The following is a 25,341-nucleotide window of genomic DNA, read 5'->3' on the forward strand; positions in this document are numbered from 1 at the left end:
TATATATATACAATTGTTTATTTTTTTTTTTTGTCCTCACCTAAACCGTCAGATACCGTAGAAATGATGCGCTTGATTGTAAAGTCGATAATAAAGTTTAGAGCCCCCAGCTTTTTCATCAGATGTGCAGCGAAAGCACCTCCATCTTGTGAAATTGGGGGAAAAAAAAAGATCTAGGGTGTGAGAGAGATATAAAGAGAGATAGAGAGAAAGAGACTCATACAGTATAATTAACAGTACAACATACAGTGTAACCAGCTTTTCTGGTTTGTTGGATGAAAACTTATATGCTGGCCTCATAAATAATGCATCAGTGTGTCAGCAATGTAACATTCTCACAGCTTTATACCACTGACACGCTGCAACTGCTGGATAACCTCTGAAAGTCACCTTAAAGCTGATAAAAATCAGTGAAATTTACTCCTCTCCCTTACAGGACATGAAAAAAGGGGTTCCTGACATGATCCTCCAGAATATAACAATAGAAAGATTACATATCTGTAAGAAATCCACTCCCCCACCCCCTGTAAAAAAACTGTTTGCCAGAAACCCAGATGGAATCCAATCTGGCAGAGCTAGCGAGCCGATTTTTTATATTGAAAGATCTAATGGATGATTGTAAGAACAGAATCCACTGCGCAGCCTATGGCGACAAAGCTGCATTAATTAAACACATTTTATATTTAACCGCTTCTACAGGCTGGTGAAGAGGGAGCTTTAAAATGAGCCATGATTTCAGCAGTGCTACATGAAGTCCTACATGAAATCTGCAAAAGTACAAGAACCCTTTAAGAACGGTACTACAACCAGGTTCGAATCCCGTTCATGTAGCTTGCCATCAGCTGCCAGAGCCCTGAGAGAGCACAATTGGCCTTGCCCTATTTTGGTGGGTAGATGGTGCTTTCTCCCCTCATCACTCCTAGAGTGATGTCGATCAGAACAAGGCGTCTGTGAGCTGATGTATCGGAACCGAGTCGCTGCGTTTTCCTCCGAGCTCGCTGGCTACTCAGCAAAGCTCAAAAAAGGGGCGGTGGCTGACTTTACATGTATTGGAGGAGGCATGTGCTAGTCTTCACCCTCCTGGTGTTGAGGCATTACTAGTGATAGGGGGAGTCCTAATGAGTGAGTTGGGTAAATGAAATAAAACAATGGCTCATATGGTGAAACATTCACAAATGTTTTTTTTTTATTATTATTATATTTAGCTACTTAAACAGTCTGTTGAAGAGAGGGCTTTAAAGTGAGCCATGACTTTAGCAGTGAAAATTGTAAACAAGAACTGCAGTAGTACAAGAACTGTACTAGCACTATACTTCATATGGTGAAGGGTTACTTTCACGCCAACTGTTTTAGTTCACAAATGTACATTTTTTTTCATGTTTAACTGCTTTTACATGATGGTGATGAGGGAGCTTTAAAGTGAGTCATGATTTTGGCAGTGAAAATCCTATACCAGAACTCCAATAGTGCCAAAACCGTTCAAGAGCTGTACTAGAATCGTATTTGAAGAGTTCATGTGATGAAAGGTTACTCGCATGCCAGCAGGGTTTGTTCACAAACGTTTTTATATATATATATATTCCTACTTTACAGTCTGGTGAAAAGAGAGATTTAAAGTAAGTCAATGACTTCAGCAGTGAGGACTGCAGTAGTACTAGAAACGTACTTGAATAGTCCATGTCAAGAAGGGTTACTCACAGGCCAGCATTTTTAGTTCACAAACATAGTTTTTTTTATATTGAACCACTTCCACAGCCTGGTGAAGAGGGAGCCACGGTTTCAGCAGTGAAAATCCTAGACAAGAACTGCAGTAGTACGAGAAACGTTCGAGAAGCGTACTAGAACCGTACTTGAAGAGTTTCGTGTGGTGAAGGGTTACTCGCACGCCAGCAGTTTTAGTTCACAAATGCGTGGTTAGTCGCGAGCCACTTGATGGCACTTAGAGCGAGAATTTCAGGTTTACATTAAGCTATTAATAGCAGGCTGACATTTGCGCACCCTCTCGCAAAAAAAGATGAGCACACTCAACGCCACCATGTGCACCATTTTCTCTAATCACCGAGGACACACTTCCCTCAAGGGAAATGATTAGCTCTCCAGTCTTGCAATATAAAGTAACTTTGATAAGCAATTAAACTGTTTCCCATTGCCTCGCGCGTCCCCCCAGCCCCCCCCTTCACATGAACTCTTGGAAAAAGGCTGCTTTGAAACCACCTACATTTGGGTCAGTGTGCTTGTTCTGAGGACTCCAAGCACTAGAACACACTAAAGAGTCTAAATAGGCTGTGGTGGAAATGGTTGTAGGTTTATTGAAGCCTGGAAGCTGACAAACAGCATTTTCTTTAAAGATGAATTACACTGACTTGAACAATGGCAAAATGATGTAATTTGTGTTAAACTGTGGCATGCAAATGAAGTTTGATAATACATTTTCTGGTGAGAATGCAGGTTTGGGTTTCTTCCAATGATCTCATTAAATGAAAGTTTCCATAAGATCATACACTGTCTGGCCAAAAAAAAAGGTCTCCACCTGGATTTAAGTTGGTCAGGTCTAGGTTCAGCAACAGTATGTGCTGAAAGAATGAGGTCAGCTGACTACCTGAATATACTGAATATAGACCAGCTTATTTCATCAATGGATTCGATTTTTTCGTCCCTGATGGCACGTCCATATTCCAAGATGATAATATCAGGATTCATGGGGCTGGAACTGTGAAAGAGTGATTCTGGGAGCATGAGATCATCATTTTCACACATGGATTGAGAGAGTTCACCACAGAGTCCAGACCATAACCTCATTGAGAATCTTTGGGATGTGCTGGAGAAGACTCTGTACAGCTGTCAGACTCTACCATCATCAATGCTGCAATTAATGCAGTGCTGGATTGAAATAAAGCTTGTTACATTGCAGAAGCTTATCAAACAATGCATTGCAATGTAATGTGTGTGACCTTTTCTTTTGATGGCAGCTTTTTATTGTTTTTTGACCAGGCAGTGTACTAGTGCATTTAACTGCTGCATAGTAGAATAGTGCAGTGACACTCTACAGTCTGATAAATACTTTTTTTTTAAGCTGAATTTCCTTTCATGCAATCCTATTAGATTCTTTATTAGAGCAGTCTTTTTGTCCTAATTCAAACCATAGCCCAGACCTCAACGTGACCTCACCATTTCTGTTAAAATCCATTTCTCAGTTACATCCATCAATTATTTTCATTTTTTAAAATGTTAGGCAGCTGCTTAGAGAAGTCCATGACTGCTGATTGTTGGAGCAGAATTGAGGAGTTAGAGTACTTTTAAATCTTTACAAATTGCATTACCTGGCCTTTATTAATAATGATTGGGAACAAAAGTAATTTTCAAGAATAGTAAAAAAAACAAAAGCAAATTGATGTGTAAGACATTGAGTTAAATGAGAAACCACATTGCTTATTTCCTTTTTTCTTTGAAATTGTACACCACTGGGAAAAAAACACACTAATTTTGCTTAAAAAGTTTCACGCCAAGAAAGTTTCAGCTTCAATTTCATGATTTGAAGAACAGTTTTTGTACGTTACTATTTGGATTGAAGACTATACCCTGAAATACATATCAAAGACATAAGAGAAAGGTACTGTATGTAAGGCGATCATAAAAACATCATTACCTCAGAGGATGGCTTGGGAACACCCATACTAATATAAGTTTAGAGGTGTTATCTTGTGAGTTGGGTTCAACAGTGGCCAGCATGTTCATGGTAAGGCAACATGAATTATAAGAATTGAAGCAAGGCCTAATAGTGGGATATAATTTACATTAATGTTAAGGGTAGAATGTCCTACATACATTTGCTGCAGGTCAGTATATATTCTAGTGTGCAATTAATTATCACTATAATCACTATATAGGCCAACAGTATCATAATATACAACATGAATTGTAAGTATCTTCCTTTATATCTGTTTGTATTTAGTCTCTATACTTTTCAATGCAGCCTATTAACAGCAATATTTTCCAATGGTGCTCCAAATAAACTAGCACATCCACCTAACCAAACAGTTCCTGAGCTCCTTAAAAATCTTAAAAATAAAACCACCAAAAAATATTATTTGTAGCAGTGGCAGTTTTGCTTGAAATGAAAATCAGCTAATGAATGTTTTATCAAAGGGCCATTAGTGTTCGTTACTGATATTGTTTTTTATGGGGATGGTACTTGTGATTTAGCCATTTAGCAAATCCTCATTTTTAAGATGTCTGCAAAATAATAATAATAAAAAAATAGATCTCATTTATAAAACAAATGAAACACGTCAGTGGTGCACTTGTACAGCTGTTTTTTTTTTTTAATTAAGTGACCTTGAGTCACTCAATTTCCTTTACTGTCACGTGACTACTATGAGCAAATGAGCTCAAATGGCTTGAAAACACTTGCATACACAGTGGGACAGAATGTACCTGTTTTATGCATTATGTTTGTGTTTTTTTTTTTTTTTTACCCAGGCTTAAGGCTAAACTCTGAAATGTGTGATTTTGATTATATGGCTATATGCACATTTAACTGGCAAAATTATACTTTTCTTTATCAACTAGCTTATGGAACATCAGCAAAATTATTATTATTATTATTTTTTTTGCTTTTTGTGTCTGAGCTAACTTTGTTTGAGTTATGAAAAGGTAATTCTCCAGTAGACTCAAGACTTAACAGCTGACATAGCCTTCTTTGGTGTATAATTATCAGTCTTCCATGCATTCATGCACTTGTGCTGAATGCACAGTTCTCTTTTTTTTGTTCTTCTTGTTGTTAGTGTAGCTATGAAATCGATGTGAAGAAGTGAAGCCATGCAATATGACCTGAGTGTCGCGAGCTACTGGAGTTGGGTGGTGCTGAAAGACAAAGGACTCGTGGAAATGTGCAGTACAATGCAAAAGACTTTAATAAAGTTCAGAAGCTCAAACATACATTAACAAAACATTTATATACAGTTCACACATTGGCAAATTAGAATACAAAGATAATGTAAGGTGCATATTGTACTTCACGTTTGACGCAAGTGATGGTGTTCATCTCCTTCACACAAATCATAGCTCTTATGTAGAACGTTTTTTTTTTTCTTTTTTTTTTTTAGTTTCTTTTTTTTGTCGTTTTTTTGTTTTGTTTCTTTCTTTTTTTATCTCCTCAAACATCAGGTAAATCTAAATCGTTACACAGTGCTACAGTTCTAGTTATGAGGCGTACTGTGTTTGTTTTTCTACGTCGTAGCGTCATAGTTTACCGTTGTTTTCTGTAGTTTTTCAGCATCTTTAATTAAGACTTCCAACACCTTTGCAGAAGTGAGAGGTCAATACTTTGTGCCCAAAAGCTTTTCTACCAACATCAAAGCAGCCCACAGGCCTCAGGAAATCATGATCTACTACTGCTTAAAGGTGATTCGATCCATCGAAACGACTCGTATAATCGTGTGTCGTATTAAAAAGTCGTATTATTCTATTACAGAGATGTCAGACGTTAAGTGATACAAAAGAGAATTTCGAACCAAACGATCCTCTTAGGAGAATTCTCTCGCCTTTGCCGTATTGCTTTTTTTTAATATATATATATATATATATATATATATATATATATATATGTAAAGCCTGAATAGTCCATTCCATCCTGTCCTTCAAAAAGGAACTGCGATGTCCTCTTTTATAATTCTCATGTGGAATAAATAGCGATGTCTGTTTCAGAACGTGTACACATCTAGGTACTTCACCTAAAGTCTACCAAGACTTATAACAGCCTGAGGTTTTCTATATGGCATCAAATAAATACATCTCAGGTTATACTGACTCGGAAATTTCAAAAGCCGACTATGACAGACAACATATAAAGGTCATACTCTGTGTTCTCCGCTACTGTCTTAAAAAAAAAAAAAAAAAAGAAAGAGCTTTTTGATTATTTGAATAAGAACCACATGTTCTATGCTCTCTCAGTGATTGTGGATTAGCTCAGAGCATCAGAGTGTCATTTTTACTTCACTTCTTTTTTTTTTCTATTTTCTATATATTTTTTTTCTAAACTCTTTCCTCTCTGAGTTCCAAATGACATATTGAGGCATTCAGTGACACAGAATACTGATTGTGATGCAGTGATACCTCCTGTGGAGGGGTCATGCATTAAAATGTTTTTAGCCACACTATTTATACTTTTGCGTTTGACAGTGTCACTAGGCGAAGAGAACGGAGGCAATCGTTGAGAAGGAGGTACAGTGTGACACGGCCAGAACAGTCACCAAGGCCATGTGGAACATGGGCTGCAGCATCAAGAATGTTTCAGTCATTCTGTCAGTTCATGAGAAAGACCCAAAAATGGGTAGATTGAGTGAGGAATGAAAAAGCAGGTGAAGAAAAAAAGAAGAAAAAAAACAAGAATAAGAAAAAGAAAGGATGAAAGTGTGTTTCAGTGTTTGGCTAGACAATGTCCAATCGATCAAGGCAGATAAACAAATGAATGAAGTAAATAAATAAATAGATAAGACACACAGACAATAAGGACTGTGCTGCAGAATATACATAAACACATATATCAATATAAACATCCTGTACATCATTTTCCACCTGTTGTTCATTTAGCCATGTGGGTGAGCAGGGCGCGGAGGAGAACTAATCCAAAAAGAAAAAAGAACTGAGTCGTCTCAAAGTCTTACTTCAGGGAGACCAATAAAGTGAGGACAAAGGGATTTAAACAAAACATTTCAAATCATCCAAAAAAAAAAAAAACAACCAAAAAAAAAAAAAAAAAAAAAATCACTAGCAGAGTTTTTTGGATGAGCTTCAAGCAGGCAACAAGATGTGTTGTTTTCGGTTAAAATAGTCTGGCGCTCCTCGCTAGGTCTTGTTTGAGGCTGCAGAAACCTGTACAGTATGCGTTTTTTTCCCCTCTTCAGTCAGTGCCTTCCTCTCCCTCCCTCTCTCTCTTTAGGATATGGCAGCTAGAGATTGATTTTTATCCTGTGGGAGCGGGCTGTACCTGTGCCACAGAGTGTGCCATAGAGTGGTGGTTTCAGTGCCGTCTCCTGTAATATAGAGAGACAGACAGATATAGGGAGAGTTGTAGTTACAATATCATCTGGGTAGCTGAGCTGAGCAGCATGTACTGTGTAAGACGATATGACGGCAGCATATGAAAACACCTCTCTCTGGACATATACATTCTCATGCATACATAAAGAGAGAGAGAGAGAATGAGAAAAAGAGAGAGAGAGAGAGAGAAAGAGAGAGAGAGTGAGATAGAGTAAGCATTCTTCAAGGTTCTTCCACCAGGCTATCAAAACGTCGCTTTTGTTCTCTTTCTTCTCTTTGGGCTTTTGCGTTCACCTTGAAGAATGCTGTATCACTGAATCAGTGTACCAGTGTATGAGCTTATCAACGTGACTAACCAGTGCATGCATGGACACCCAGGTAGTTAAATGTAATCTCCAATTGTAATGTTTTTTTTTTTTTTTTTTTTTACATTTTTACACTTCCACCACTTCACTACTGCATCACTCATTCTCTGATGACACCAGGAAGCCCACTGTTTCCGATTTGAAACGACTTTTGAAATGTGAGTTTGTTTAGTCGTTGTTTTTGTTTCTTGAATGTTTCCCTCCCACAGGATAGCTAGCTGCACATCAGCATATCCACATATCTGCATATCCGCATATTCACAAGACAGGTAGATAATGAGGATTTTAACACAAAAAAAAAAAAGCTACAGATTGTCAAATTTCACTGTTCCTGACACTTAGGATGTAACACTTGGTTCATTAACTTATGTATTATGCCTTACGCTGGTCAAGTCTAATGATGCAATACGCAGTTCTGTTTCTTGTTATGCCAGTTCATGCAAAGAACTAACTCTTCAAGACTTCAAATGCAGCGTGTCGTATGTCAAATAATAACACATATTGTGGTTAAAGGGCATCATGTTCTCCCACTGCTAATGTCAAACTAATCCAATTCCCCTCCAGGCAAAATCACCCTAATGTAGAAAAGGTCTGATTTTGTGTAATAAAACAAATAAATAAAAAACTACTGCTTTCTGTTTTTTTTCTAAAACTAGCAGACACCAGTCACTCCTGAGGTCTTGCTTGTTGCACGTAATTTGTTGGAACTTGTCACGATTCATCTTCTAGCGGCGTCCCGAAGAAGAGCAGCGCCGTTCCCAACCTCCACCAAAGCAAAACTGACTGAAGGTGCTGCGCCTATACAATACACTGCTTTCAAATTCAGCCTTGCGCGATCAGCACACTGTTCGAGCTGTATCTCCTTCAGAAAGGCGAGGTTTCGCGTGACACTCGGCACATCATGCTTCTGGGACTTTAATAGAATCTGGCATGCGAAAGCAATAAAAAGAGAATCCCAAAGAGCCAGAATTTGTAAGACTGGGAGCAAAGGAGCCCCACTGCTGCACTGCCAGCCACAGCCATTGCATAAGAGAAATCGCGGTGAAATTCAGACAGTAATACCTTGCAATATGCAGCAGAGTAGGATGCCTGACTGGCACCGGGCTGCTAAGCTGCTCGAAGTGGAGGCCAACTTAATCATCTCTACAATTCAACAGGAAAAGTGCTGGGTTGCTAGAGAACCAGCCTTGAGACGGCCTGATGAAACACACCAACTGCCACTTAGTCCTGCCATGTAAATGGACCAGCCCAAAGTATCCATCCTCTTGCTCTCATTAGTGGAAATTGTGATGCCTCCACGGGTGACAAAGAGATTTCTGGTCCGCGGACTACCGGCGGGTGGATGGTGTAGGCAGCGCAGCTTTCGAGTAGGGGATTTCATGCACTTTGAGTGGGCACTGGCGTGGGCAGAGGCACCGGAGGTTTTCCTTGCCTTTCCTCCATCTAAAATGCATCTTCCAGCAGAGTGTCAGGTGGACTGAATAAAAACCATAACTGCGTGACTGAGCCACAAGTGGCACTCTCCCATCATGGCTAAGACAGCCCAAATATCTGCCCAGATGTCAGCGTCTGCCTCAGCCCTTGTAAGAATATCCGACACGCGCTCTTGTAGTTCCGCCAGATATCCCTTTAGAACGGTAAACCAAGGTAGGGGCTAAAAAAACAGGATCGCTGGCCTGATGCCAAAGTTGACAGACAGCAACGAGTAAGTAGCGAGGAGCTTTTTCTTTTTTTTTTCTGTGGGTGGGCAATGTCCAAATCAACTCTTTATTGGAGTCTGTGCGAGGAGATTTGACACTTGACTCTCACGTCAAAAAGTGGCGAGGGAATTTTACAAATTCGGGAGCCCACCGGCAGAACTGAAAGGTTATCACAAAGCAGAGAAGGTCTGAGTCACACTCCTCATCCTCGGCTGAGATTCACACTCCTCTGCTGAGGACTGAATAGGTAGCAGGGCAGCCGAGGCTGGAAATCTAGCCATATTCTCGTTCGTTATAGGTGTAAGCATAATGCAGCTGTCTGACAAGGTTGCAGGTTCACCGACAGTCAGAGGCAGCGTCCATCACGGGGCTACACAGGGCACACGCACACACTGCCCAGGTAAACTGAGAAATGCTAAGAATAGTTGCTTCCCATTATATAAATTCAAAGCATTTTTAGGATACATGAAAAATTCAAATGATTAGTGAAAAAAAATAGTGAAAAAAATAGTCAAAAACTCGTCAATACTGACACAAAGTCTGATACTTTGTTACTTAGATTTTTTTTTGTATATTTCGTCTGTGTTCCTTTTATATACACACTCTTAAAAAGAAATGCAAACGTTTTTTTTTTTAATGGATGTCATAGAAAAATCACTTTTGGTTCTAAAAAACTTTTTTGGTTGAAAACTATGCTGTTACAGGTTCTCTACACTCATATCTCTATTTAAATATGCTTCTTAATGATACCCAATGTCGTTATACTATGAAATCTCTCAAAAACACTTGCAGCATCTGCATTTTTATTTAAGAGTGTACATATATTTTAAAAGTACTACATTAATCAAAAGCACATTTTTTGAGCATATGGTAGACTACATTTTAATATTGTAAGCTTGTTACAATGTTATTACTAAGCAATCCTGTAAACCATGTGGAGATGCAACTAGCAGAACTTTTTAATCAGAGCTAATTTTATACAAGCATACTTTTACTAAACACAATATTTATGAGGGCACCCATAAATCACACGCAACAGCCATATTTCTAGCCAAGCAGGACAAGTAGAATCTTGCAAAATCTTGCATTCAGCACTATCTACTATCAAATGTGTTGTTGTGAAGTATATGAATTGTATTCAAAATGGTTTGAGTTACAGATAGCAAAGAAACTGTGTAAACTAAACTGTGCACAGATGAACTATAGAATGACTGACACTGAGTGATATCCAAAGTAAGAAGACCAGAGGAGAACTACAAATATTTCCAGAAAAGGAAGGACTAAACTGAAAGAGCCTCAAAAGCTCACAGCTCTGTCAAATGAAAATAATTTGCAGGGGTGACGACAATAAACTAAACCATGGTCTAGACGGGTGCTTGCATGTAGTCCAGCGCACCGAGAGAGTAAATGAAAAAGTAGTAAGATGAAAAGATGAAAACATGACCCACTGAGCAAATGCTGCCGTCTCCAAATAAAAAAAAATCCGCAGATCATTCATCTGACATGGATGAATTCCATTAGATTTTAAAATGAATGCTTCTTAGGCGGTTCTAAAAGCAACAATTATGAAGGTGCTGCAATTTGGCTGAGCCAGTTATAAGGTGTTTATCACTGTCAGTATGTGAGTGCTCTAAGTGGCTGAGATTAAGCACACTGGGGCTTTTGGTTGCCATGAGTGCAATTTCAATCTTTTTTGAACTTATTTTGATTTCTATGTGTTTTTTTTTTTTTTTTCAATCCAGACTCACTGGTGCCTCAATCCTATAATTTCACATGGAATTTAAACATTATAGCTATAGTATTGAAGGACAGAAACACACATTTTAGCCTGCTGGTGCTTCATCAAATGTGGAGGTAAGGCTAAATATTGTGGCCAAAATATATGCCATAATACATTTCTTAATTTTATTAGTCTGATATCAATATGATCAATGTAAAAGACACAGAAACACTGCCAAGAACACCCACAATGGATTTCTGTCCCTAAAATCAAAATGAATATGCCATAGGTCATGTACTGTACACCCTGTAATGTGTGCCAGTCAGTGGCTGATGCTGTGAATGAAAAAATGTATATTGAAAAATGCTGTAAACATGTTTTAGAAAACTGAGACAATTTATATTGATATTGACCTCTGGCCACACCATGGCCACACCCTCAGCTATGGACACACTCTCAGACTTGCTGATGCCTATAACACTATTTTCATAGGTCTACCCTATTTTGCACTAGTAGTTCATTCACTAGTTCATTCATCTACTGTTTATGTATCTTTTGCACTGCTAAATGTAAATTATTATATAACTGTGTATTTGCACTTTCTGTATGGCTGGCATCAGTTATCCTCACTTTATGCACTTTATCAACTGATGTTCACTGTCTATTGTTCAACTGCACTACCTCCATTCTCCATTACACACACACACACACACACACACTAAAGACTGTACTTTTACATTGTACATTCTATTTTTTATTTGATTGTATTTATATGTATCTTTATATTTTATATTTTTCATTTTGTAACTTTGTGTATTATACCTGCTGCTGGACGTCTAGAATTTCCCCTCGGGGATCAATAAATTATCTGTCTATCTAACTACTGACCAACTTTAGCCAGAAATATCAAGTCAGAAATATCAAGAAATTAAATCAAAGAGAACATACTGAGAATAAAATAAAAGTGTTTGTTTGATTTATTAACATAAATGAGATGGCAGAGGATAGTATAGTATAGATTTATGGATGTGGATAGAATGTTAAATTCATGTATCATAGGTATGAATGTATTTTTGTCTTATTGGGCTTTCAGTGATAATTTTGGCTATATAATTATTTTATTTTTTTCTATTGTAAAATGAGCATACATCAAATAATATGCCAAATAACATGTTATACGGTGGGATGATACAGTAGCACAACATTTCAAAACAGGGTCATTCTCTTTTTGATTTGTGTAAAAAGTCTAGAGAAGCCTACAGTATACATCATCCAGATGCATCTACTCAATGAGAATTTGATTTATAAACAGATTTTATATGATGTGTTTTTAAATGCTTTGCACATTGTAACTTTAGAATAAGTTAACTTTGACTGGGAATGCTAAAATAAAGCTTTTATAAGTTTTAAGAGTTCATAGAGGTGTTTTTTTGTGATTTTTTTATTTTGTGTAGTGTCCTGTATAGGTGATGAAAGCATTGAAGCATGGTCAAAAATGTTATGTTTTTAATTAAGTAAAGAAATTACCTTTTGGTATAGAATAAGTGCTGCCCTATTCATAATAAAGATGCTGCATGATACGCACAGCATAAGAATCACTACTTTAAAATTCCTCAGCAAAACCTCAAACCGTTGTAAACATATTGTGTTTCAACACGATTGGGTTTTACAGCAGGCCAATGACCCCAAACACACATCAAAGGTGCTTGTGGAATGGATTAAGCAGGCCAACATTAAGCTTTTGAAATGACCTTCCCAGAGTCCTGACCTCAAATCAATCGGAGATATGTGGACTGTGCTTAGAAGCCGACTCTTTGCCAAAAAAAAAAAAAAAAAAAAAAAAAAAAACAGAACATTCAATTGGTAGAACTCCACCACATCTACCCAAGAAGCATGGTCAAATATCTCACCATAATTCAGACAGAGGCTTTTTTGACCAGATATAAGATGTGTTGTATGTATGTATGTACTTGACCTGAAATCACTAACAGCCCAATATCCACTGTAGCTACTAGTAGGTTAGAGAGAATGGGGAGCAAATTAATCATGTAATGCAATGTATGAAAAAAAATAAAATAAAATATATATATATATAGTGTTGTGTGTGAATATATATATATATATATATATATATATATATATGAATATGAGAGTTCCTATTAATCTAGATCATCAACAGAGAAACACAGGGGTTGGACAATGAAACTGAAACCACAATTTTTTGTCCCAACGGACATTTCTGGTGGAAACAGGAGAGTTGAGGTACACACTGAATTCTGCCGTGATTTGGGCAGCCGTGGTTTTATGTTTTTTGGATACAATCCGGGGTAGAACCCGAACATCCCTTTCAGACAGCTTCCTCTTACAGCGTCCACAGTTAATCCTGTTGGATGCGGTTCATCCTTCTTGGTTGTATGCTGACATTACCCTGGATACCGTGGCTCTTGATACACCACAAAGACTTGCTGTCTTAGTCACAGATGCGCCAAAAAGTCGTGCACCAACAATTTGTCCTCTTTTGAACTTTGGTATGTCACCCATAATGTTGTGTGCATTGCAATATTTTGAGCAAAACTGTGCTCTTACCCTGCTAATTGAACCTTCACACTCTTCTCTTACTGGTGCAATGTGCAATTAATGAAGATTTGCCACCAGGCTGCTCCAATTTAGCCATGAAACCTCCCACACTAAAATGACAGGTGTTTCAGTTTCATTTTCCAACCCCTGTACATGCAAAAAATAATAATTGAGTGATGCTTAAAAAAAAACCACAAAAAAAACTATATATAGTTCAAAATCAAGGCACATCTGCCCTCTGCCCGCTGAGATTCAAAATTGAAGTGAAATCTGAATTATTGAAACGCAGGTTGGTCAGAGCACAAACCAAGGACTCAAGGACATCCTCTCTCATATTTTATGATGTTTCTGAAACGCAGAATGCACCACGAATCTTGATGCAAAATAAATGCCCGACCCCTGTTTGAGAGCTCCAATAAATCTGCATCTGCCTATCTATATTACACTGTACGTTATGCATCTGCAGCTCTTGTACGCAGGTAAACAAAAATAAGCTAAGCCACAAGAGGTTAGTATGACAAATACACTCACCTCAGAAACACCCCTGGTCTGAATATACAGGCCAAACAAAGATCTTCTCGGCTTTCGTACGCTACTGCATATTCAAAGCTTTGTCTGGGAACAGTCGAGTAAGTAGCTTGGTACTTATTTGATCTTCCCCAACCAAAGCGTGTATTCCGACTGAAGCTCTCCCACCACCGGGGGGGATTGACCTCTAAAATCACCGGCTGAGAATCGGGAGAGCGAGAGATAAAAGACAGGCGGCGTGATGGGTAAGAGGAAGGCAGCGAGGGAAAGAGGATCTCGTGCTGCATCGAATCCAGCAAATGGACCTCTTACAGTATTATGAGCCATATGGTGCCATAAATATGTTGCCTCTGAAGTATTTTGACAAGCGATTCTCTTTAGCTGTCAAAGCTCTAAGTCCTGTTAAATATCCAGTTGACCTTCATTTGCAAGTGTTTCCCTGAAAGAAAACCACCTCGGAATGATTCTGTGAACGCTCTCCATTATCCTTTTATTATGACAAATGCTTCTGGATGCTCTTGTTTTCAGCCATTAAAAGAAAAAAAAAAAACACGCTACACTTCCAAATGGGAGGCTTTTAAAAGACGGCATGTCTCGCCAACTTGAGTGCTAACATACTGAACAGTCAACTTTGTAAGTGTGTGGATCGGGTTATTATGTTGGGTAAAATGGGGTGAATTCCAGAACAATTAACCTAATTGTCTAACACTGGGGTGTCCAATCTTACCCACAGCAGGGTCGCAGCCAGCAGCAAATTCTGATTCTGCTTCAACTGATCAATTGATCAGTCTTTAAGCAACTGATCACACGTACTAAAAACCTTCACTCATACTCTGTGGATAATATTGGACAACCCTGGTCTAACTAGTTGTAACTAACTAGGCTTTAAAAATGCAATATAAACTAGGCTTTTACTGGGCTTCAAAAAGGCAATATAAACATATACTACAACTGGATAACTGAACAACTTTGTAAGAATGTACATACTCATCCTTAATTTCATTGTAATGTCATGTATGTAGTGTTGTTTCTTGATAATTGACAGCATCAAATTATTTAAGTCTCTTAGGCCTTTCGAGGGTAGTTTTCCGAACAGGGATTAAGCCTAGTCATACAAGATTAGGCTTAATCCCTGTCTGGGAAACTGCCCCCACATTTATTTGGGCTGCTTAGGATTCCATGGAACTACCTAGTACATTATAGTTAGATATTTAATAGGCTTCATCCTGCTATTAGTTATGCACTTATTACATGTCATTAAAAAAGGTTGTCCTAAAGCAAGCAAAAAAGTTACCCAAAGCATGCACTTAGCATGCCACACATAGCCAATCAATATCTAGATCTTAAAAGACTGTTAAATAAACCTTAACCCATAATTTGGATGAAATACCAAAGAAGAGGCCAAAGAAGTCTAAATCCATGTGTAGCTTTATGTGTTTATATGCTTTTAGTTCAAAATCCATATTGTGCTCAAGTGTCAAAAGTAAAGACCATAACTACAGCCTCAGTCTGCATATACTGATTGTTATGGAACATTATACAAAGAGCACCTTCAATAGCAGTTTGACATTTCAAGAGCACGGTCTAACTTTTAGAGTGACAGCCACTTAATACAGACAGGGGATTTTGTTTTTCGTGTTTTAAAAGCCAATGGTCTGTGCTGAAGAAAAAAAAAAAAAGAAAAGCACGGGAAAAAAAAGCAGCATACTGGATTGAATATCCTTAAGGTGTACACCAGCTAGAAAATAAAACATTTCCCCCTAGAAACACACCATTAAACTCAATGTGGAAAATGAAATATATTCAGCTGCAGCTTTGGGAGTGCATCCATGCTGCATCATGGATGGATTGTGGTTCAGATGTTTTTTTTTAAGATGATATTTTTTTTTTTGGTCTTTTTTATCAAAAGACATGATTTGCTAACTTCTGGCACAACATATTTCCAAACCAAATGTCAGACTACATGTTTTGCAATAAACCGAACAGGAACCAGCACAAAGCCAGTCAGACAAGTTGACAGAACAAATAACAAACCTAAACTGAATTACAAAGATAAATTATGTGTTCTTTAGTAATCTGACCATGTAAGTAGGCTTATGTATAATGCACCATGGCAGAGCAATGCTTTTAGCTGCATTCTGAAAGAAAGGGCTGATGGCAAAAAGGGACTATCAGCTGTGTGTGGGTGTCACCTTAAATCATCATGCACATAATATATCTGAGTGGATATACTCTAATTTGCAGGGAATATGCAGAGAGGGATTTTCTGCATTAAGGAAAGGCACGAGGGTAGAGAACAAATGAAACAACAAAACAAGAACAAAAGAAACTCTCTTTCCTTGCCGACAACAACAAACTACGATATGTAAAAAAAAAAAAAGAAATGAAAAGACACAGATAGTCCAATAATAAAAGCAGACAGAAATAAAACCAAATAAACACTTCTAAAAACGGTGGGTCGATCCTTATTTGACTATTTTTTTTCACTATATAGATTACACTTTTAAAATAGCTGTTGTTATGAAGTAATAATAACTTTACACAGCCCTACTAACAGAAAGGCTTTGAAATGTGTGAATACAGCGGAGACTTTCTGCCTGGTCATTAAAAAAACAAGCAGCTGACAGGGGAAAATGGAGGGCTGCTGAAAGCTATTAGCGAATCTACTTCTTCTGTTTAAGTCTCTAGGTCCCGAAGCTCTGTCTTCACCTTGATCTCCCTGACCTACAATCGCAGTGCTCAGTCTTCGTCTCCAGAAGCGAGACCTGTCGCCGCGAGGCCACCCCACATTTCCATTTGTTTCTCTGGCCTGCTTTTATTTATTAGCCACTTTGCATCTGGCCCATCTCACCGGGAATCATAAGCTAAAATACACTAGCATTCAAATGAACCTTCCTCTCATTAATGCCGGCGCTTCCCCGTTGAGACAACTTGTAATGGAGCACGTTCAGGATTGCGGTGGAAAAATAATCAGCCGTCCTCCGTAGCTTTACAACTTTCGGCTCTAATGAGGTCTATCAAGCATTTCTCTACAAAACAATCGTTTCAGCCATGTGCATCTGTTCAGCTGTGCCTGTGGAATGCAACTCTATCTTGTTTGGTTTGCTGTCAAGCATGCTCGGTTTTGGTATGTCAATCAAGAACAAACATCGCTGTAATCTCAGTGCCGGAAGCTGGAGTTCTCTCGTTTTGTCACATTTTTTCTTTTTCTTTTTTTTTTGGGGGCCGCGTTTGTCTAATAATTACTCTTTGGAATGGAATTTGTCTCTGACACAAAACAACTTCATACAGTCACAGAATAACATGATCAAATTTATTTTCCTAAAGCCTGACAAGAGCTAACATAACTATAACCCATACTGTCAGTTTTTCTAATATCATGTATAGTTCTGTAGGCTTTTATTTAATAATTCATTGTTAAATATCTTTTCTGCATTATTATTATTATTATTATTATTATTATTATCAGTGTTCGGTTTTTTTTTTTTAGCTTTGAGCTAGAACTACTAATCTTCTTCTGACTGCGCAAAGGTGCAACAGATGCCTTCTCCTTGGGTGTAAGTTTTTGTGTTGTTTTTTTTTTTTCACAGCTTTCTCAACATTCAGTGCTGATAGGCGTTTATGCATGTTTGAGCTTTTGTGAGGTTGAATCCTTGCCCATGCCCCTGCCACCCTCCACCCAGAGTCTTTCCAACAGAAGGGCAGTGAGACGGGGGGCACGAGCAGAAGCAGTGATGGGGTTTAGAAAGGAAGTTGTGAATTACCTGTCGGGTGTGAATTTGCCCAGGTGACTTGAAGGTCCCTTGACAGCTGCACTCTGAGACGCTGTAGGGGTCGGAGCTGCTGGAGGAGCACTTGGAGAGCGTGTCGCAGCCGACTACGAAGGTGTTGTCCAAGGGGAGCTCCTGAATCACATGGTGCTTCTTGGGAGCCACGGGGGTCTCAGGTTTGATCTGAAACGTAGGCTGGGGAGAGGCCGACTTGTAATGCTTGGCTAAATCGGGGCTGTCGGGTTTAAAGGTAGTCGGTGTGGTGGCCCAGTTGTACTTCCCCATTGTCTGCTCCTCGAGCTCGACCGGGAGGTCCAGGGTTCCGTTGATGTGCTCGTGGGTAGGGTCTTCAGACTTGGATTCTTCGATGGTCACAAAGTTCAGAAGCAAGCTCTTGGGGGACCTCTTCTTTTTCTTCTTCTTCTTTTTGATCTGACGGCCCTCCTGATTGGGCGACACCCACTCGCCGCTCTGCTTGCCCTTCTGAACAACTTTGTGTCTCGGTGTTTGTCGACAGCGTACCAGGGCAGTCACGAAAATAACTAGTATGACGGTCATAGTCCCAGCAATTATGGCTATGACAACGATTACATAGCCGTTGGTCTGAGGCAGTATATCACTGTCCCCAACATTTTTGTCCAAAGGAGTCTCCATGCTTTTGCGGACTTGCTCCTGAAGGAACGTGGCATTGGAGACCGTGTCATTCACAAACAAATGAACGAGCGCAATCGAGTGCAAGGATTCTGGCTGGCCAAGATCTTTGACCTTCACCACCAACCTGTGCAGGCCCTGGTCAGCATTAGCAATCTTCTCCTGCAGTGTAATGTTCCCTGTGGTTTTGTCAATAGCAAACAGTCCTCTTGGTGACCCGCCAATGATGCTGTACTGCAGCTCTGCATTCATGCCAGTGTCGTTGTCAATGGCAAACACTCTGGTCACCACTGAGCCAGGGTTCGTCGTGAAAGGGACCAGGTCATAGGAGTAATTGGATGAGGGAATGACAAACACAGGCCGATTGTCATTGACATCAACCACATTTATAGTGACCTTGGCGTAGGAAGTTGTCTGAATCAGTCCGCTATCCACAGCCTTCACCACAAATGTATAGGAGCTCTGCTGCTCCCTGTCAAACGTTATATTTGGCTTGATTACACCAGTTTTGGGGTCGATAATAAAATTGTCCTTCCCGTTTATGATCGAGAGAGTGACTATCGCATTATCGCCAGCATCTGCGTCTGTAACTGTGATCAAGCCAACCGTGCCGTACAAAGGCAAGTTTTCAGGCACGTAGAAATTGTATTCGGCATGTGTGAAAGCTGGACTGTTGTCGTTTTGGTCTTGGACAATTAGCTTCACAGTGACATTGCTCTGCAGAGGGTTAGAACCATTATCCCTGGCAATGACTGTGAAAGAATACTTTTCCTGTTTCTCTCTATCCAGCCTCTTACTAACAGACAGAATACCAGAGCGCGGGTCAATGTTAAAGCCATCAGGTGCATCTGGGCCAAGGGAATAAATAATAAGGGCATTAGAACCACTGTCTGCATCTGTGGCGGTGATCTTTATCAGCTGTGTGCCGGGGTCATTGTTCTCTGGGATGGACAGCTGAATCTCTGGCTGAGGAAAAACTGGGGCATTATCATTCTCATCCTTGATTTTAATGAGGACCATTGCGGAAGTGTTCAAAGGAGGTTTCCCTGAATCCGAAGCAACTATCTTAATTGCATACTCTCGAGTAGTCTCATAATCTAAGGGGGCCGCGGTTTCCAGCAAGAACTGGTCGTTAAAAACGGGCTTCAACCGAAAGGGTACGTCATGATCTGTGTAACATGTCACTTTACCATTAAGGTCAGCATCTCTGTCAGTCACAGTAATTAGAGCTATTTTTGTGTTTAGAGGAGCATTTTCAGACAACAATACAGTGCCATTAACAGGGTTCATTATATACCGAGTGTCTATGGACGGGACGTTGTCGTTAACATCCGTTACATTGACTATCACAGTAGCTCTTGAAGGGGTGGCACTGCCATCGCTGGCGAGGACAATGAGCTTGTGGACCGGGTTGGATTCTCTGTCCAGTGGCTGCTTGACGGTAATCAATCCAGTGGAGCTGTCGATAGCAAAGTGCCTTTTTGTAGCTGGAGAGATTTGGTTGCTGAAGGAAAAGTGGATCTGGGCATTGGAGCCTAGATCAGCATCTGTGGCGTGAAGCTGCGTGACTGATGTTCCCATCGGGGCGTTCTCAGGCACGTTCACCTCCACCTCGCTGTCCTTGAACACGGGCCGATTGTCATTCACATCCGAGACGGTGACCTGGAGAATGGCTGTGCTTGACTTTGGAGGGTTGCCACCGTCTTCAACTTTAATTTTCATCACAAAGGTGTCCTTGGTTTCTCGGTCCAGGTTCTGCTGAACTATGAGTTGTGGCCATTTGTCTCCTTCTGGAGTTTCGATGATGTCCAAGCCAAACTCACTTACACTCTGAAAGAGAGAGAGATGAGAAAGCGTCCGTGAATACATCATTTAGTGACCGAGGAAAAGACATGCTTACAGAAAAATAAGTGATTTTCTGTACAGAACTTTTACACATTCAAAAGGTTCAATCTCCTTCCCCAATAAGTGTCAGAGGCAGTAGTTTATTTTGGCTTTAAATAGATGTTTATTCAAGCTGCAGCAACAAACCTTAGGGTTAAAGTTCTTTAATCCTATTAGAAAATGCATAAGGTCTTCAAAATATTGACTTAAAAAAACACAACCAGAGGATATGATCCACTTATACAGCAAAGACTTATGCAAACAGTGGCTCCTGCGAACAGGGTAAACATTCCCATGAAGCACCTGAAAGTTAATATATGATACTTCGCTCTACGTGTTGCAGTCTGTGCTATTTATTTATTTATTTTTCTTGTTCAAGTTAATCAAGTCCAATATATGATAAACAAAATGTGTTGGGAAAGGCTATTTTTTCTTGCTCATTCAAATAGAAATTAATTGGACTGCTTCCAGTTGTTTCAGCAAGTCCTGATATGTTGTCATCCTTCATTTGGTATAATCTGCACTTCTTCCTGCCTTCAACAAAGTTTTTAAATTCTGATTTTGTACTTTATTTTTACACTTTTTCAAAGTCAAACATGTTTTCTGGATGTAGGAAAAAAGGCAAGTTTTGACACTTAAAATATTGTGTCCCTATTGCGAAGAGCACAAAGCCAACAGAGTAAATCAATTCAAGTAACACAGTCATGCTGTCCAGTCTCATAGCGGTACTTTAATGAAATTGTGAATGCAGTACCCTGCGTTCCCCCTGCAGTGCACTCTGCCACACCACACCTAAAGCGAGATTCTATTTTACCTTTTCAGCCGGCGCTTGATTCGGTATAGTGGAGTCGGCTCACCTGATTTTCAAGTTTGAATGTAAGAGAATCAGCTGAAAAGGAAGCCGAGGAGATAAGCTTCCATTTTAAATATGCTGCGAGACCACCGCAGATTAAAGAGACAAAAAGAGAGAGCTGCACATTTAAAAAAGCTTTCCTCCCATGGAGGGCTAAATGTAGGCAACTGCAAAGCCTAAGGAAAAGGAAAACAAATGCATATGTAATCCCCATGAGAAACCAGCTTTGACTGTTCAAAGTAATTGCCTTCCCTTCAAAACTAGCACTAATATTTACGATTACAGATCAGGCTACCTGGAGAAGCTGAAAGCGTGCAACGTATTCCGTCCTTCCGAGGGAAAGCAAGAGAGGAAGACAGACGGGCAAAAAAAGGGCTCGGTGCTTGAATGGGAGTCAAGCGCATTTGCGAAACAAAGAGGCTCTTTGAAGCTCTTTCAGTCAGAAACATTTTCATGCTAAAACAAGAAAACGCATCTTCCTTATGAGATAAGCTGCACTGGGCGCATAATGCAGGCAGAGATTACTCTGTCTAGGCACATATTTCAAAAACGATTAAGATATATGTATCTCCCATGTAGAGGCTTCAATGGACTAATTTAGTATGACTTACACACGCCGCAAATTATTGGAAACTTGCTTACGCCATATAGTAACTGTCATGGCAACAAGCAGAATATAGTGTTGTGTTGACTAAATCATGTAATACATCTCCTTTGGTGGTTCTTGGCACAGCCTGTTGTTTTACCATCTGTAGCTGGCTCAGTTATACATAAACATAAAAAAAAATGGGTTAACAGAGTCCTAATCTCAGAATCGTGCACATAATAATAACAGCACTATAATTCTATTTTAGTAATAAACAGGCCTAATAAATATGAGCAATAATATGTCAGCTCACTACTCTTACTCCTTCTAATCAGGACAAAACAAAACAAACAAAAACACTGCTGGATCCATATACTGTATTACTACTATTTAAGTATTTGGACAAAAGTAATAGGATGCCTGTGCATTAATTGTTTCTTTCAAAATCATTACTCAAAATAATTAAGATATAAAATATCTTAGAGTTTGTATCCAGGTTTTGTTGGAGTAACTCTCAATGTATTGATCAGGGAGGGCTTTCTACTACTTTTTAGAACATTGTTGTGAGGCATTTTTGTTGATTGCATTCAGTGACAAGACCATCACTGACCACTGCACTGTAAACCCATACGTTGTTTGAACTCAAATGATTTTGGTCTGTTTTACATAAAATTGGAAATTTCTAAACAATACTCAACTATTTTCAGTTAGTTGAACATTTGTGGGCACATATATACATTTAAACTGAGATCTTTGAGTAAGAACCAACTTATAATAACTGAGTTTAGTCTGTTGTCATTAACAGCTTCTTTTCTATTGGCTTCTGTCACAATCTATTTGCATACTGGGTTTGTCCAACAGTTTCTAACTAACACTCACCATCAGTGTGTAGTGATTCCCCCTGGGGTACTTTAGAAATAACTTCCCCTTTAATTGTAATAACTTGATGTTTTAATTTATGCTAACTCAAGTTTTCATTCCTTAAAAAAATTACTTAAAAAATTGAGCAAAAAAGTTAAGTAAACTCAACTTATCCGGTCTTATAATATAACAAAAAAAAAAAAATAATAAGTCAACTTCCTCTTTAGTTGTAATAACTTGATGTTCTAAGTTATGCTAACTTAAGTTTTTATTACCTATTACTTAACTTTTTTAAGGCAACTGGTATCCTCAATTTTTTTTAAGCGAACTCAACTAATCTGGTCTTACAATATAACAAAAATGAAAAAATGTTAAATCAACTTCCCCTTTAGTTGTAATAACTTGATGTTTTAAGTTATTCTAACTTAAGTTTTCATTACCCATTACTTAACTTTTAAAGGCAACCAGTTTCCCTTTTTTAAGTAAATTCAACTTATCCAGGCTTACAGTGTGGATGGACACTGTCAAACCAAGGAAAACACAGAGTACTCCACAGTTCCCTGCTTGGGGACTTTAACCCTTATAGGCCACACCTACCAATAGGTTCAGATTTATCTGCTCCAGAGAGTCCTATTATATTAGCAATTTTTTTTTTTTTCAAAAGGTCTAGACAAGCTAAGGGAGCCATTAAAAGTAGCTGAATGCACTAATCAAAATGGGTGTCCTCAAACATCATTGCATATAGAACTTATATGTGTGTATAAAGTGTATATCAACATGCAGAAAATGTAAGCTCTTAGTATTCCTCGCACTTATACACACTGTTTTGCAGTCATGACTTAACACGGTATTCACTATAGCCATGGGTTATGAGGCATGTGAAGACAAGATCCTTTGACTAGATGTCTATGTTTAGTTTTGTTTTACATGGGCAGCTGCAGACAATACACAGAGGATCTAATGAGCTATATTTTTCTGTGGCTAAAGGCTGTATGAGTTATCAATCATCACTTTTGTTCTAGTCTGGCCCATATGAAATGAGGCTGGGGGATTCTGATTACCTTCAGGCGGGCTACGGAAAAGTCAAAAGAGCATGAATCACCAGCCCAAGGGAAGTGACAATCATCTGAAAGTAATATGCATGCTGCTGGAGAAGCTCTACATATTTATACCCATTGACCTGCAGCTTATTATGAGAAACACATGAGGTGAAATCTGCTTCTTAGGAAGAAATGACTGACAGGAGATAGCACCAAATGAGACACTGAAACTCTGTACCGGTTGTCCTATATGCAATTACAGCTGATGCTCTGAATATTTTCATTCCTGAGTATTCTAGCAAATAGTCTCTCCAATCCTGAGAATATTCTACGCAGTATTTTTGTGTCCCTTTAATGAGTAAACGAAACAAATACAGAAAAAAGCGTTTACTTTGACGTTTTTGCACAATTAGTTTGAATTCATTTATCTTTAGTTAATGTTTTCATATTAAAAAAATGTTTAATTACAGAAAACTACATTCACAGCAATTAGCATAAAATAAGTTGCTGTTTACACATGTCAGCAATGAGTTAGCGGTGATAAGGGATGTTAGGGATGGGCAATATCATGATAGTTCATTGTATCTTGATCAATTCTGCTATTATGATGCATGATATGCACATTACTGGACATACTGTGGATATTCCCAATGCTTACAGAACAATGGCAAGCTGGAATTTTTCTTTATTTTATTTTATTATAGAGGTAAAATCAATTAAGTTGAATTAAAATAAATGAAGCAAATTATGACTAAAACATACTGTACTAAGTTGAGAGAGTAATTTAATATATATATATATATATATATATATATATATATATATATATATATATATATATATATATATATATATATATAAATAATAAGCGACCACTAATGCATTTTGTCTGCATGTCAACATATCAACACATGAATGAAAAGCATGCATCATGTTAATGCCTGTAAATATAAATATTGTGATATAATGTTTTCACCATATCACCCACCCATAGACCAGTGAGGTAGTGTTCTGTTGAATGGGTTGTGATAATAACTCAGATAATACATGTTCATGCATTTCACATGCATTTTTCACAAGCATGCAGTCATCTCATCAGCTGTTTTGGTCTAAATATAAAAAGTGCAGAACAGATATACTTAGCCAGCTCTTTTTTTTTTCTTTACAAAACATAAAAGGATCTAAAAACTATTTAGCTCCCCAGTTTAATCCTGAGAACAGATTAATCTTCAAAATGATTAAAGCATACTTTGTTCTCAGTAACAATGTGCTGAAGTTTTAAGTGTGTAAATGAATGTGTATTTATACTAGTTTACTTATTGTTAAATATATTGCATTTCTGGGAACATTCACTGTAGGCTACTGGAGTGCATATATGCAATGAAAGCTGTCACTGCCATGCAAAACCTCATATCTACAAAATGGCAATTTTACAAGAGAAGAAAAAACCTTCTCAATGTAAATCAATGTAAACATGTTTTAGTTCCAGGCCACTTGGGGCATTCCTATTGGTTCATTCATCATATTTTTTAAAATATGATTTAAATTTTGTTAAAAACTGGAAAGAAATAAAAAGTAGATTGACAGCACTGTCACACTCTAACAGCATAATTTACAAACAACCTAATGAAAGCGTTATCTCAGGAAGGCATTTTTTTTTTTTTTTTAGTTTAGCTGGTTTCAGCTTGCATAGCACCTTCAACTCTGCGGATGTAGGATTAGGTGAAGCATCTAACATTATGAATCAATGGGATGACCTTGTATG

General features: G+C 38.5%; 2 protein-coding genes across 4 annotated transcripts in view; both read right to left on the minus strand.

Annotated features, from left to right (window-relative positions):
- The window catches only part of LOC111195823 (uncharacterized), an 825,186-nt gene that overhangs the window by 440,805 nt on the left and 359,040 nt on the right, over positions 1–25,341 (minus strand). The gene's annotated exons all lie outside the window — the stretch shown is intronic.
- The window catches only part of pcdh11 (protocadherin 11), a 302,855-nt gene that overhangs the window by 264,643 nt on the left and 12,871 nt on the right, over positions 1–25,341 (minus strand). For 2 of the 3 annotated variants that reach the window (XM_007246463.3, XM_049484499.1), the window contains exon 3: positions 17,696–20,182. In XM_007246463.3, coding sequence (XP_007246525.3) covers positions 17,696–20,182 — 2,487 coding nt within the window. Of the gene's footprint in view, positions 1–4,895; positions 7,035–17,695; positions 20,183–25,341 lie in introns of those variants that run through there. The other variant, XM_007246464.4, reaches the window with a different exon arrangement.

Source organism: Astyanax mexicanus, chromosome 10 (assembly GCF_023375975.1).
Source record: "Astyanax mexicanus isolate ESR-SI-001 chromosome 10, AstMex3_surface, whole genome shotgun sequence".
Lineage (NCBI taxonomy): Eukaryota > Metazoa > Chordata > Actinopteri > Characiformes > Acestrorhamphidae > Astyanax > Astyanax mexicanus.